Genomic DNA, 13,691 nt, shown 5'->3' on the forward strand with positions numbered 1-13,691 from the left:
CTTGTGTGGAACAATGTTAGACCACTACACTGTGCTGTTCACATGGCAACCTCAAGTAAAGGACAGTGGCACTCCAAATGAAATAAATATTCTTGGTTATAAAAACAGAACTGAACATTCATAGGAAATAATAGCAATTCAAACCCCAATCGCAATACAGTCTAGAAACATTGGCCCGGCCGAAATGCCACAGTTATCTTTATCTAGAGACCACAGCTGAAGTTGGGTCAGTATTGGTTTGAACTGTGTCTCACTGCTGACCCTCACTATGACTTTAGTGTTATAGTGTTAGAATACATTACTGTGAAATCTGTACAATAGTGTAATTAGTAGCTGAGCTGTAATCGTTAGAGTAAAAGTGTACAGTGTTTTTTAGCGTGTGCCACCTTACACTTCCATTTGTTTCCTTTAGGAATAGACTCAGTCCTGTGCTGTTTGAGGTCAAGTACCAGGAAACGTAATATAAAATCTAAAGTGAATGTCGTAATGAATGGATGTATAGGTCTGGCACTGCAGCTAGGCTGGGTTTCACTTGTTAGCAGTGAGTTAGAGGTCGGGACCCTAAGGCTTTAACAGACCAGTGCAGTTTATGGGGCAGTTCTGTTCGTCTCAGGTTGGTGTTTTGACCTCTGACATGGGGACAACATTCTAAGAGAATTTTTACCAAAAAACACTCAGCTGCCTCCAAGCAGCTTTCCTCCTTCTTTAGCTATAAATAATGAACACTGAATTATCTGTGTGTGTGAGGGAGAGACTTCTTGTGCTCCACACTGCAGTGTGTTCTGTATTTAAAAGTCTAAATACCTCTGGACCCCGGCCTGTTTGTGCCAGTCTGTGCTGCTTTTCTGACCTGGCCTTTCTCATGCAGAAGGAACTTGGGAATTTTTTTTTTTTCAGATAACCTTTTGCTCTGAATTCACACAAGAATGCGAGAAGATGTAGAGGTTGCTCTGGTTTTGTCCCTTTTTTCACCATTTACACCATATTTAAAGGTTTAAAAAACTTTTTTTTTAATTATTGGATTTTAATGAAGGAAATTAATTACACAGAGTTACAGAAGCCAGTGAGGGTCCTGCTGGTCATAATGGTTTTTTTTTTTTTTGTTAGTTTTTGTGGGGATGGGTGTTCAGAGTTTTCAGGGGAATTGTATTGGGTCATAACTATGGCTTAGACAGAGTTGTGCAGGGTTACGGAGAGTCCTACAGAAATATAAAGGGTTTATAGATTTGAAGCATTGTACAGGACGTTCTCTTACAGTTGTACAGTCATTCTGAGATTCTTAATGTTGCACAGGGTTATTTAGTTGTACAGATTTATTCAGAGTTATACACTGTAGGGCAGAGTTATGAACAGCTGCTGTTTTTAAGGGTTTTACAGAAATGGCTTTTCAGTTATCTTAGTTATACAGTTATTCAGTGTTATAAAAAGTTGTACTCGTTTTCCTGGTTATACAGTTATTCAGGGATAAACAGGGTTATGTGGGTGTTCAGAGTTATTCAGTGTTGTTTTACAGAGGTGTTCGATTTGTTCATTGATTTTTCCATTTATGATCAGGATTGTGAGGACGGTGGCCTATATTTTATTGACAATCACTCGATTACGTCATACAGCATCATCTGATATTACATATTCTTTAAGAAATGTTTTTATAATGAATTGACAATTTATTTGTGTAAATGTTAGTTATGAGTCGTTTAATGTTGTTGTAAGTCCAATGACAAATAGATAGTTATTTATTAGAGAGCGTAACCCACAGCAGATTCCTCCCACTTCGTTTCTGCTTTACTGAGATATGTTGACTATGCTGTTGGTCAGCATGGGGTTATGGAGAGGTCACCACCATTTTGAAGACATTCAGCCGAAGGAAGCTTCTGAAAAAATTGCGTTTTTTTTTTTTTTTTAATCATACACTACTTTTTTTAATAGATCAGAGAATGTTTCCTTTTTTTAAACGAAAGTGAAAGGATTTGCTCTCTCTCTCTCTGTGTATATATATAAAATATGAATATGTCAAATTATAGTCTTTATTTTATTATTATTATTATTTGATTAATTCTATTATTATTTAACGCTTTTCTCTTTTTATTATTGTTTTTTTTCTTTACCTTATGTTTTAAATAAACATATAACTATGAAATCTAAAGATTTCCCCCATTGTTAATAATGTTTTGACTGCAGGCTCTGTCCCGCTGTTTGTAAATGTTTATAATTTACTTTGTTTTCAGAGTTCAAACGAATAATTATTTTACTGCAATTTTAAAAAAAAGTGCTCTCTGCGCAGTCCGAGGCGTAAATAAGATTCGCCTGCAGTGATTTCTGAGAGAAGTTTTTTTTTATCAGATCTATAATGAATTTAGTAATTTAGTCAGATTAATTTGAGTTAATTAATTATAGAAATCCAAATTCCAGTTTCCATCAAATTAGAAACGGAAGTTTAGAAATCGAAATAAAATATTGGTGTCGTTCACACGCGTTTCGTTATGTTTTGATATGCTATGCATGCTAATACGATATATATATGCGTCATAATGTATGCATGACTGCTGTGGCCATAGAGAAATACGTATGTAACGTCTGTTGTGTGGAACGCTCATTTTCATTCCTAAACGTGGTCATTTCTACAGCGGCTAAAGGCCGAGGAGCTTGGAGTGGACGTAGAGAAGGGAGTGGATAGAGAGATAAGAAAGGTGAGGGTGAGGTGGAGGCTTGGTGTGGCTCTGAGGGGAGAGACCTGTGTTTGACCCCGCAGTGATGAGAGCTCCCTGCAGCTCCTCTCACACTGACCACACAGATATAGAAGCTGGGGCACCTCTGGTCAAATGACAGGTTTTGCTCATTTTTTAAGTGAACCTTTAAAACTTAAAGATCAAACTGTGCATTTGACACGCTTTTGTACTGATTTCAGCGTAAAATATACGTAACACATATAGAATATATTTCCCCATCTGATCGATTCAAAATAAAGGCAGGGTTAGTCCAATAAAATGTGAAATGTGACCAGGGACAGACACAAACACAGCGCTCCCCGGCTGCCTCTCAGCGTCTCTTCTGGATGAAATGGTTGTGATGAACTCTGTGTGAACCAGGGCCGAGGCGCGGAGCTGTTAGAGGCCGGGGTCCCGGGGCAAAGCCATCCGAAGCCTGAGCAAATATTGAGGCCGTCCGTCAGAGGCTCGGGGATGAAATGGACCTGTCAAGTCCGCGTAAACTTTGGGGAAGAGGTGAGGCCACGGGAGAGAGCGCGTGGGGGAAAGAAAAAAAAGCCTTTACCAAAGCCGTTTCCTCAAATGTTGGTTGAAAAAAAAAGACCCCCAAAACCTCACGGACCTCCTCACACTCTTCACCTCTTTTCTCTGTCAGCGCCCACAGAGTCACTACTCCTCCCTGGAGCCCCCCCGCCTCCTTGCCCTCCAGCCTCACGGGCTTCAGCTGCGAAGGAAAGGCCGCGAGGCTTCAGTGTGATGTCTAATTTTGAAAAAAAAAACATTTTTTGGGTGACGGCCTGACCACCTCTTCGCGCGTGCGCGCGTGTGTGTGTGTGTACTCGTTGGATGGGATTCCTTCAGGTTGAACTCATCGGGTTTACCCCTCTGACTCCTGTTTTTCCTCACATAACTCATTCCCTCAGGAGACAGAGCTTCCTATAGACTTTTATTGCGTTGATTATGAAAGATGTGAACAAATCTATGTTATACGCAATAATAGAATCTCCATGGCAACTAGTTACGTTCGCTAACACATGAATTAGACTAGTTTGATTGAATATTACACATGTGATATATAACGTTATGCAAAATTACTCTGACTTGATTCATTTTGGCTACAATTCTGATGTGTTTTAGTCAGAGACTGAAAATACACAATTAAAAATAACGTCCAAGGGAGTCATTTTCAAATTGTCTTTTCTTGACTGTGGAGCTGATGTGCTAAAACTTGAAACACGGGTTTATTTAAAGTGTGTGTGTGTGTGTGTGAAATGAGTGAAGTTGAGGTTTAAGGTACTTGCTGCCACTTTAAGTCAAGTTTTAGGCTAAAACGAATAAACAGATTTAAAGTGTTGATTTCTTACACATTTATCAAATTATATTACTCCATTTTTAACCAGTAACATTGAGGCACGGGTTCTGTTTTGTTCTACTTCACTGTGTTTCTTTGTGATTTGTCTCAGCGTTGTTGGGTTCAGATCAAATGTGAGTCAAGAAGCGATTGAAAACTCCACACAGTTCAGATTCTGTAATAGATCACGTTCTGTGAAAATCCACTGACGTTCCATGGGTTACTTTGGATTAAAGTACATCAAGGCTGACTTTAGACGCAATCTTTGCAATGCCAAAGTTAGTTTTATATGAGTATGGGTTTGGGCTACGCTGAGTATCTTTTACCTGAAGTCATAGTCACGTAGATTTATGAACATGCTGTATGCTAATAGAAGAATAATGAGCTAATATTTAAACTAAAGTCTTCTAAACCTGCTCAAATGAATGTGGTAAGTTCACGCGAGATGTCCAGTAGCTACGTCCCAACCTCTGAATTTGCTGGATGTGCTTGTTCCATTCATTATTGTTCATTATGGGCTTGTTTCCATTATTTTAGATTGTCCCACAGTCTATAAAGCTGCTCTGAATTCGTGACAGTTAATTAGGCCTAATGGGCTTTACAGCACTTTTATGCTTTTGCGCTGGCAGCTATTGTTCTTGCTCGTTTCTACTGGGGTAATAAACACATTATACTGTGTATATTGGCAGTAAGCTTTAAGTTCTTAATAGGCTATTAGCTTTAGCCACAATCCAAAGCAAATGGAAGATGTACACAACACTCCACGTTTGCTTCGATGCATTTTTCCGTTGTGTTGGGAAGAAAGAAAGCGAGCGGATTGGTCGTTATAGGGAAGTCCACATGTGGAAGGGTTCACCTGGAGTTAATGGTGACCTCTGCTTAAACCCGCCACTGTGTGCGCGAGGCTGCTTTGCGTTTCAATGCGAGCTCGCGTTGATGACCGCGGGGAACAGCGGCTTTGATCAAAGGCCGTTTTGGGGGGTACAGGACAAACGCCCAGAACAGCGGGACTGAAATCCACACCAACTGCGCCAGCAGATGCTCAGGAAAGACTCTACTGGAGAATTCTACAGCCCCAGACCTACAGTATCATTCAAGACTATTGTACGATGATGGCTGCATAAGCTTTTTAAAAGGCAACATACAACGTAGCACAATGATTCAGCAAATGCATATGTACATATACTGTTTCCTTTCTGTCACCCACACTGACTAAAGTGTAAGAAATAGCTCTTGTGTTCCACTTGTGCTTCTAAAAATATATATTTTGTAGAAATCTTCTTTTAAAGTTTACAAAGATTCTTCACACTTGCAGATATTGAGGGCTCTGAATTAGGACACTATCTGTATTCAAAACGTTTTTAAGATATTGATTAAAAGTTCTTCAGACAAAAATTGTCACCCCAAATGCCTTCTTATTACTTCCTCGTAATAATTACATTTTAATTAATAAATCATAGGCTCGTGGCTTGTTTTACCTCAGTGTCTGTAAATAGTTAATTAATATCTGCTCATTCATCTCCGCGCATTTGGACTGGTCTCTATTATACTGCAATTAGACACCATTTAATCTGCGTCAGTGTTGTAGGCGCCATTTTGTTTGCAGACAGTAGCCGCGCTGTAAATTTCCAGTGTAAGATTAACGGCTGAGAAATTTAGTCTTAAATCTGGGTATTAGCTTCTCGCTCTACGTCACAACAGATTTACGGCTTCAAATACAAGCTAACTCCGAGTGGTCTTCTCTGGTTAGTAGCCCACTTTAGAACTGGACACTTCATATATTTAGCTGTAAATCAGAGCAGGTTTTCTGTGGTCAGTGCGGCTGAAAGAGCTGGTGTGAGAGAGTTTGTTTACATGTTTGGAGATTGCAGAGGTAAAAAGGTCAGCCCGAGCCACCCGGGAAGTACAGCCACATTCCACACAGAGAACACTACCACTGAGTGACTGGTGGTCTCTTTCTCACTCCGTCCCACCAGCGTAACTATACAAATTGCGTCGCCTTTTCACGAGGACACAAGTGAACTCTTCTACGTACAAAACGTCACAAAAGTATATTTCAAAGTCGGGATTTTGAATTAGCGTTGACTTAGAAACTTAGGAATTTGAACTCCAGCTGTTTAATAAGTCAATAAATCACGAGGAAAAGAAAAATTTAAACGTAGTTGAATAATTTATTGAAAAGTTCTCTTTTTTTCATGCATTTCCTCCGGTTGCGTACTTGTTTTGAACTCGACCATTTACTTTTTCTTTTCAAAACATACGCATTAATACAGCACTTTTCATTCCAACTTAAAATATAAAAAAAAATTCAGAAACCAACAAACTTTGTAAAATATTTTTATTTTTATTATTATTATTATCATTTGAGGTAGATACACAATTGAAATATGACTTTTATTGAATAATACAGACATCAACTAATAAAACTCAGCCCGTCTGCGTACACATACAATAAAAATATATATATTGATTTCTAAAAAGATTTGGAAAACAAAAAAGTACCTTTAAAAACCCTGTATTTCGTTGTTCCTAAAACAAATAAACGCTACAATTGTTGAAAAAATACCGACTCCAGTAACCTAAGGTAGAACAATCCTTTTACACATCAGCCCCTGTGTCTGGTGGCACTTTCGAACTAAACACTTGGGGGGGGGGAGGGGAGGGGGGGTTAAGAAGAAAAAACATTCATTTTTTGCCTGGAGAGATTTTCCCCAGATCTCCAGTGTGAGGTGCATCACTGAGTGGAGGCCTATACCCTGTAACCGTGTATAGTGCAAACCATTATAGAACAGCCAGGCCTGTTCACCCAGGCTCAGACTCCCATCTAAATCATCACAAACAATCACAGCATTAGTGTTGCCCTGGCGGGCTCCCTGTAGTCGCAAATCCAAGGCCCAGCTAGAGTTTTGTAAACATGCTAAAAGTGCACTGCCTTCGAGAAAAACCTGGAACGATTTTACTAGCTTTAGCACTTCAAAATAAAGGTGGGACTGCGTCCAGTTTCCCCCTCGGTTCACGTGGGCGGTTGGGGGTCAGTTGGGAATGTTCTAGAAGATATGTCTGATTTTTACATTCAGTCGCGTGCAAAAGTTTGGGTGCCCCTGGGTAAATTACAGTCTGTTGTGTTTCTAAGTGACCTATTCCTGCACGTTCACATTCAGTACACGTATTTTGCTTATTGCATTTATTGAAGAGAAAAAAATATTAATAATAAATTAAAAAACGTATGGTTTGTGCAAAAGGTATGGCGTATTTCTATTATGTTAAACTTATTTTATTACTACTGGAAACTGTATTTTTAAAAGCAGGTGTGTTGCATGTAAACGTGTTCATTTCTTTTCACTTAGAAGTTCAAAATCCGTGTAAGAGGAGCAGGGGCTTTGAAACCGTCGCACACTTCTGTGTAGGATTCACACATTCATTTAGTGCATCAAGTTCTGTCGGTTTCCGTCCTCTAAGTCTCGGGACTCGGGGACGCGCCTGGAGACGTGGATGTGGAGTGGTCCGAGTTTTCCTCGAAGTCTTTTGCCGCGGTGCTGGAGGCCGGGGCGAGCCCCTCCTTTTCGCGCTTCTTTTGCTTCATTCTCCGGTTCTGGAACCAGATCTTCACCTGGGTCTCGTTCAGCTCGAGCGTGGCGGCGATTTCAACGCGTCGCGCGCGCGTCAGGTACTTGCTGAAGTGGAACTCCTTCTCGAGCTCGGTCAGCTGCTTCGTGGTGAAGTTCGTGCGGATTGTGTTCTGTGGGCCCAGTCCGAACTCCGCCACTTTCGCTGTTTATTAATAGAAAAAGACAAAATTTGGTGCAAACAATACGTAATAACTCGGTTTACTTAATAATTATGTTCTCCATTGGTACTGTAGTAAATGAAGTGGTTCTAAATAGAAACATAAACATTAAAAGAACCCACATAACGCGTTAGTTCGCTTCTTTGTTCTAGTTACTAACGAGGTAAACGTAATGTAAATTGTTGTATAACTTTTAAAAATGTTTCAAAATATTGTTCCACTAACGTTATGAGAACCTTTGTTATGAACCATTTTTATATCTTGTGACATCATCTTAGGCTAACTCTAGCCGTGCTAATGAAAAAGTTAAGGAGATATGTTTAAGCTGAAGAGTGTCAGAATCTCGATAACCCCCTTCTTAACTTATGCATGTGTTATGAATTATTAGCGAACGCACAGCACGACACATCCACGCGCGACGTGTTTAATTCAGTGCCCCCCAAATACGCTTTTCCGAGCACCCTGTTTGTGCAATCAGTCACAAAATGGTGGCCCCCGTGTGTGAGGAGCAGTGTTAAATCGTTGTCAAACCGCTTTGAGGAGGAAAGCTTAAGAACACAACGGAGGCCAACGAAAACGAATGGAGCGCAGCGAGAGCCGGGGACAAGCTAAAGACAACAAAGTTGGGACATTTCATAGGGCGAAGGAAAGCATGTCTGCTGGATGTAGCATCAAGAGGAGAGACGAGACGGGACGGGCCGGGGCAGGCGAGGCTTTTACACTGGGATAGAGCTCATATGGTACACGGCGTTGTAAATCTTTTCTTCCCTTCCACCACGGCCTTCCCTCAACAGATCTTAAATAAGAAATCCAAGTCAAATATTGCAGGGGGTCTCAATTCCAGTCCTGCCACCCCCATGCTCTGTTTTTTGTGTGTGTGTTTTCTCAACTCTTGCACACCTGACCCAACACACGAGAAGCTGGGGGTTCGCACTGACAGGTATTTGGAACCCACAGTGACTACGGGAGTCCTTTAATGATCCCACAGAGAAGTGGTTATATTTGTAGAACCCTGACCGCTCTAAGACCCCGGTTTGCTGTGATGTAAAACGCAGAATCACATTGAGAAGAATGGTTCTAGTGGTGCTTGTTCAGTGCCAGTGATGAGCAGTGTATATGAGGAATAAACAAAGGGCAAACCCACCAGTTTTTGGAGGGTTCCTTTTGACTTTCATCCAGTCGAAGGTCTTCCCTGGTATTTGATCCGAGTCTCTGTCCTTCTCCTGGCAGGATGAGGGGTCAGGGTACGTGCCCTGGCTGTAGAGTCGCTGCTGATCTTGGCCCTCCAGGCCGTGGTGTTGATAAGGGGCCGCTGGGACCGCACCCTGGGTCCCGCAGTAAGCACCGGCCAGGGCGCCGTAGTTAGGCCCCACGTTTGGAGCGACAAAACCAGCGGACTGATAGTACATCCCGTCCTGATCATGGTTCATGAAGTACTGGTGATGACCGTAGTCCTGATTTGCGGAGGTTTGCACTCCGTAGCCTGTAGTTCCGGTGTTGTTGTAAGTGAGGCCCATTCCGCCGTGATGGCTCTGGTGCTGCTGATGCGCATAGCCTACGCCATGGTGCTGATGTTGTGCCGTGGCCTGCGACGCACTTCCCCCTACGTAAAGTCGTCCATCAGCGTTATAGCTGTCAGTCGCCTGAGAGGACTGGTAAGGGCCCGAGTAAGCCTGATCCAAATGATGGTATCCGGACTTGGTGGAGTAGCCGCTGGTGCCCCGGTTACAAATCGAGTACTCCAAGAAAGAGTTCATGCTGGAATTGTCCATGCGCGGCCGATGGCGAGGGGGAAAAAAACAAAACAAAAGCTGAATTTGGGGACTGCCAACCTCGCAGCACTATGTCATCGAGGGGGAAAAAGGGGGCAATGCTCTCACCTCCAGAGGATTTGCTCCTGCTTCCCTATAACACATCTTTACCTCAGCGAGCTGGTCACGTGAGCCGTCACGGCGCCAATGGTGTGGGGGACCTCCAGAAGTTTGTCAGCGCACGGCGACCATCCATCACGCGCTTGACATTTGCATGACAAAGGCACTTCAATCAAACCGGCCCATCAATCTGATAACAGCACGAATATGTCAAAGCCCGCGTGAAAGGCTCGGCCAAAAAAGAGTGAAAAAGGAACGGAGAAAAGGAGTTCCAAATGTTCCTTTCAGATCTGAACCCTTTTTCCTTGTTCTTTCTCTTAGCCCTGATTTACCAGAGTGCAGATGTCTTAACTTTTGATTATTTTTCCCTTCGTTTTTTACTGTAAAAAGCTGTAAAAAGGCTTTACAATCGAGGGCAGAAGTCTAGCCCCCTGTCCATGTGCCATGTTTTTGTTGACTTTCTGAGTAAAAATAATTCCAAATTTCTTCGTTTTTCAAAGCGTAATAACTCTTTATTAACGGAGCTAAAGTTGGGAAAGTTACGGAACATTCGAGATTTCGTGGGGGTCTTTTCTGCCCGTTAAACCGCGCCAACCGAAACTTTCTCTCGTTTTAATTTTGTTTATCAACATCATCAAAGCAGTGTCATTCGAGGAGGATGCAAACGTTTGCACACGTCTGTACGGGCCATTTAGTTATAGCCCGACTTCACATAAGGTTTACGCAGAGTTCAGTATCTGCATCCAGCTTTCAAATCCATTTAACACTCGAATTGGAAGTGACGCCATCGTTTTCAGATCGGTCCGGCTCGGCTTTGGGCCAATCTAATTTAATCAATGCCCTGATCTGTTACTGAAACTAGGTTAGGCCGACAGCAGGCCTTCTGTTGAGTCCGGACCAACAGGAAAAGAACGAGAACCCCACTTTCTCACCGCCGCAGCGAGTAACTGTGCGCACACTTCGTCTTTTTTTTGAGTCTATATTTAGAAATGTCTTGTGATTGAGCTGAAAGAATTTAAAGTGGGAGGAAGACCCTTGTTCAAATGACAACGAGAAGAACGATGTCCTGTGTATTTTCTAAGTGAGGTATTTTTATTATTATTTTATTTTTATTTTTTTAAACTATCTTTAGTGCAGCATTTCTTCTCTTTACACCGTTATTTTCTGAAGAAACGTGGGCTGTCGTTTCTCCACCTTGTTAAAGCTAGTAACTGAATAGTAATAGTGCATTAAACCAATGTTCTCTGTGGAAAATGTGTACTTAATCTCATTAATACAAACTGCGCCAAAACGTTTGTTAACACAGACAGAGCGTATTCACCAAATACAGGGAGCCCGTGCCTCTTTAGCGCGTGTACACTTGTTGTTTTCTGTATTACCTGACAGGCGTTGGCGGAGAGCAGGAAAGAGCTACAGCTAATTATTAATGAGGACCACAATAGTCCAGCCAATGTCCCTCTTCATAACATGGCCCACGCTCAAAGGAGGGGGCCGAAGCTTCTCGAATATATTTCCTCGTTGCTACAAGAAAAGACGAGCAACTCTAACAATATGACGCCCACAGCAATTTGTTAGGCTACTTGTCAGGATGTTTACCGCTGTCTCGCGCGTCTCTAGAGAAGGGATGGTCGCGCGGGCAAAAGTTCAGAGCTTGTTAGACCGCCTTTTTTTTTTAAATCTCACGTCTCAAGTGGGCTGCTGTGGTGGGTTGCCCATCTATGTACACCACTTTAACACAGCCCACGCTATAGCCGGCTTAACTTCCGGGTTTACACCTGTGCACGCTCACTAGCTCTGGAGGACATTTATATATAGCGCATAAAACCATAAGAGTAGATATAAAAACCCAGCCACCAATCAGAGCATCACACGGCTTACACTTTATGGCCTAGGTAGAATGAGAAGGTTTGCTGGTTGTTTGTTCTTATATTGAATACAAAAGAAATTGTATGGGATTCTTACTAACATCCCACATTTAATCTACAGGTTAGCTACCATTTTAATGTTTGTTTATATAAGTATCATTTCACAGTCCACATGTATGAACTGTGATTCTAAAACTTTAAGATCACTTAAGTGTTAGTAGGGGTTTATATGTCAGACTGAGAACTTGTTTACCACAGCAACGCTGACCAAACTTTAGATTCACTTTATAGATGCTGTCGATATAGCTCCACCCACTGCACCAACAACCACTGACTCCACCTCTTCCATCAACACCAGAAACACAATAATCTATTATTTTGGGTTGTTTATTATTATTATTATTGTTATTATTATTATTTAAAACGCATTTGCATGTTAATTTATACATACGATTTTTTCTAAACTAAACTACTATTTTTATTACTTGTTGTGTTTTAATGTGTTTTGGGCGTTTCATTTCAGTTCTGTAGAAACTCCAGGGAAGTCTGGGATAGTATTTATAAGATCCCACTGAAATTGTTGAAGTGCAGAGCTGATATATACATTAAAAACTGGAAGTGTTTTGATGAAAGCGTGGATCCGCTTCATTGCGCGGGACAGGGGTGGAGCTTACCGTGTAATTGGCCAAGCCGTGGTTAAAGTGTAAACAAATAGAAACGGAGAAACGTTGAACCAAATTTAAACATCGAAATATAAGCATTGTTTCTGGAAATAAATGAAAATTCAGTGTTAGAATTTGGCTCAAAATGTTGCTTCAAGCACTGTGCACGCTTTACTGCCCACCGTCAGAAGATTCGTTCGCAAGTATTAAAATGTTCGTTTAAGTTTTCGTTATACATGGATGCCAGGTAAATACCGATCTGGTCCTTTATTGTCAAACAGCAAATTAGGCGTACTTATTAAATAAAAAGGTATATTGTTTAATACATTAATAGTAGGTACTGAAGTTTGAGAGATTAATCGCAATTAATTAGGTTTGAATTAAAGTATTTACTTTGTAATATTTTCTGGAAATATGGCTTAACTTCCGGATTTGTATTTTTTTCATTATAATTATTATTAATATTATTTACTTAATGAAGCATGATTGTTTATTAATTTCTTAATTACTGATCCATTCCTATCGTGTGTAAACCTTTATACACTGTTTTAACAGAACAGACAAATGTATCTAACAGACTTGGTAACGGTATGCTGCATTGTTTTATCAACGCTCTGCCTCACTGCCACGTGTCGTGTACGCAGTTTTATCCGCCTAGTGGTGTAAATGTGGAGGAACACAAGACGAGGACTTGCGTTTTCTTTATTCTCCTCTCGGTGCGCTCTCTTGCGGTCCTGTGTACGTTTGTTTGCTAGCGTTAGTTAGTTAGTTAGCCTAGTGTCGGGCATACAGTTTAATAAAAATTCAACAAATCTCTCAGTTGGTAACTTTACAGGAGACGGGACAAAACAAAACAGACTTAACTTTTAATGCAAGTGAATGTTGAAAAGATTCATTCCAAATTCTGCTTTCATTTCTTGTAATTTTAAGTACATTATTTATGTAAGTTATATTTACATCCACATGTAGATTTCTTATTCATTTGTTAAAATGCACCAGAAAGTAAATATTGACATCGCTTTGATGCATTAATTTAGGAATATTTATCAAACGTTAAATACCTATTTAAATAAGTACATATGTAAGTAAATATATAAATAAATGTGTAAGAGCTCACGCAAACACAGAAAATACTGAGGAAATGTAGACATCATTTAACATAGTAAAACAATCAGAACAAAACCTTTAAAAATGACGATGCAAGTTTTCCATTGTTTGGTGTCCTTTATAAAATGGCAGGTGTTGGTTTTTACTGCCTCAAACAAACAAAGAAAAATGGCCCAAAATAACTTAGAACTTGTTTTCCTTATCTTCATAAATACAGTTATGGAGAAAGTTTTTGCTCCAACAGTTCTATATACATGAAGACAGGAGAAGGACAGTCTCTCAGTTTGAAGCAACATGGCAGTTCAAGGTCTTCAGCCTTTTCTGTCTGAAATCATTAGGACAA

At 40.7% G+C, this 13,691-nt stretch overlaps 1 protein-coding gene across 1 annotated transcript; it reads right to left on the reverse strand.

Annotated features, from left to right (window-relative positions):
- Nucleotides 1-7,510: 7,510 nt before the first annotated feature.
- Nucleotides 7,511-9,615, reverse strand: hoxb1a (homeobox B1a). The gene is made up of 2 exons (XM_066643059.1): nt 8,988-9,615; nt 7,511-7,827 (listed from the first exon to the last, which is right to left on the reverse strand). The coding sequence occupies exons 1-2, from the start codon at nt 9,613-9,615 to the stop codon at nt 7,511-7,513; spliced, it is 945 nt and encodes a 314-aa protein (XP_066499156.1).
- Between the last annotated feature and the right edge of the window lie 4,076 nt (nt 9,616-13,691).

This window comes from Hoplias malabaricus, chromosome 13, assembly GCF_029633855.1.
Source record: "Hoplias malabaricus isolate fHopMal1 chromosome 13, fHopMal1.hap1, whole genome shotgun sequence".
Lineage (NCBI taxonomy): Eukaryota > Metazoa > Chordata > Actinopteri > Characiformes > Erythrinidae > Hoplias > Hoplias malabaricus.

Coding starts and splice junctions, on each gene's coding strand:
- hoxb1a (XM_066643059.1), bottom strand. CDS start 9,615: ATGGACAATTCCAGCATGAACTCTTTCTTGGAGTACTCGATTTGTAAC. Junction 7,828..8,987: donor AAGGAACCCTCCAAAAACTG/GTGGGTTTGCCC, acceptor ATTAATAAACAG/CGAAAGTGGCGGAGTTCGGA.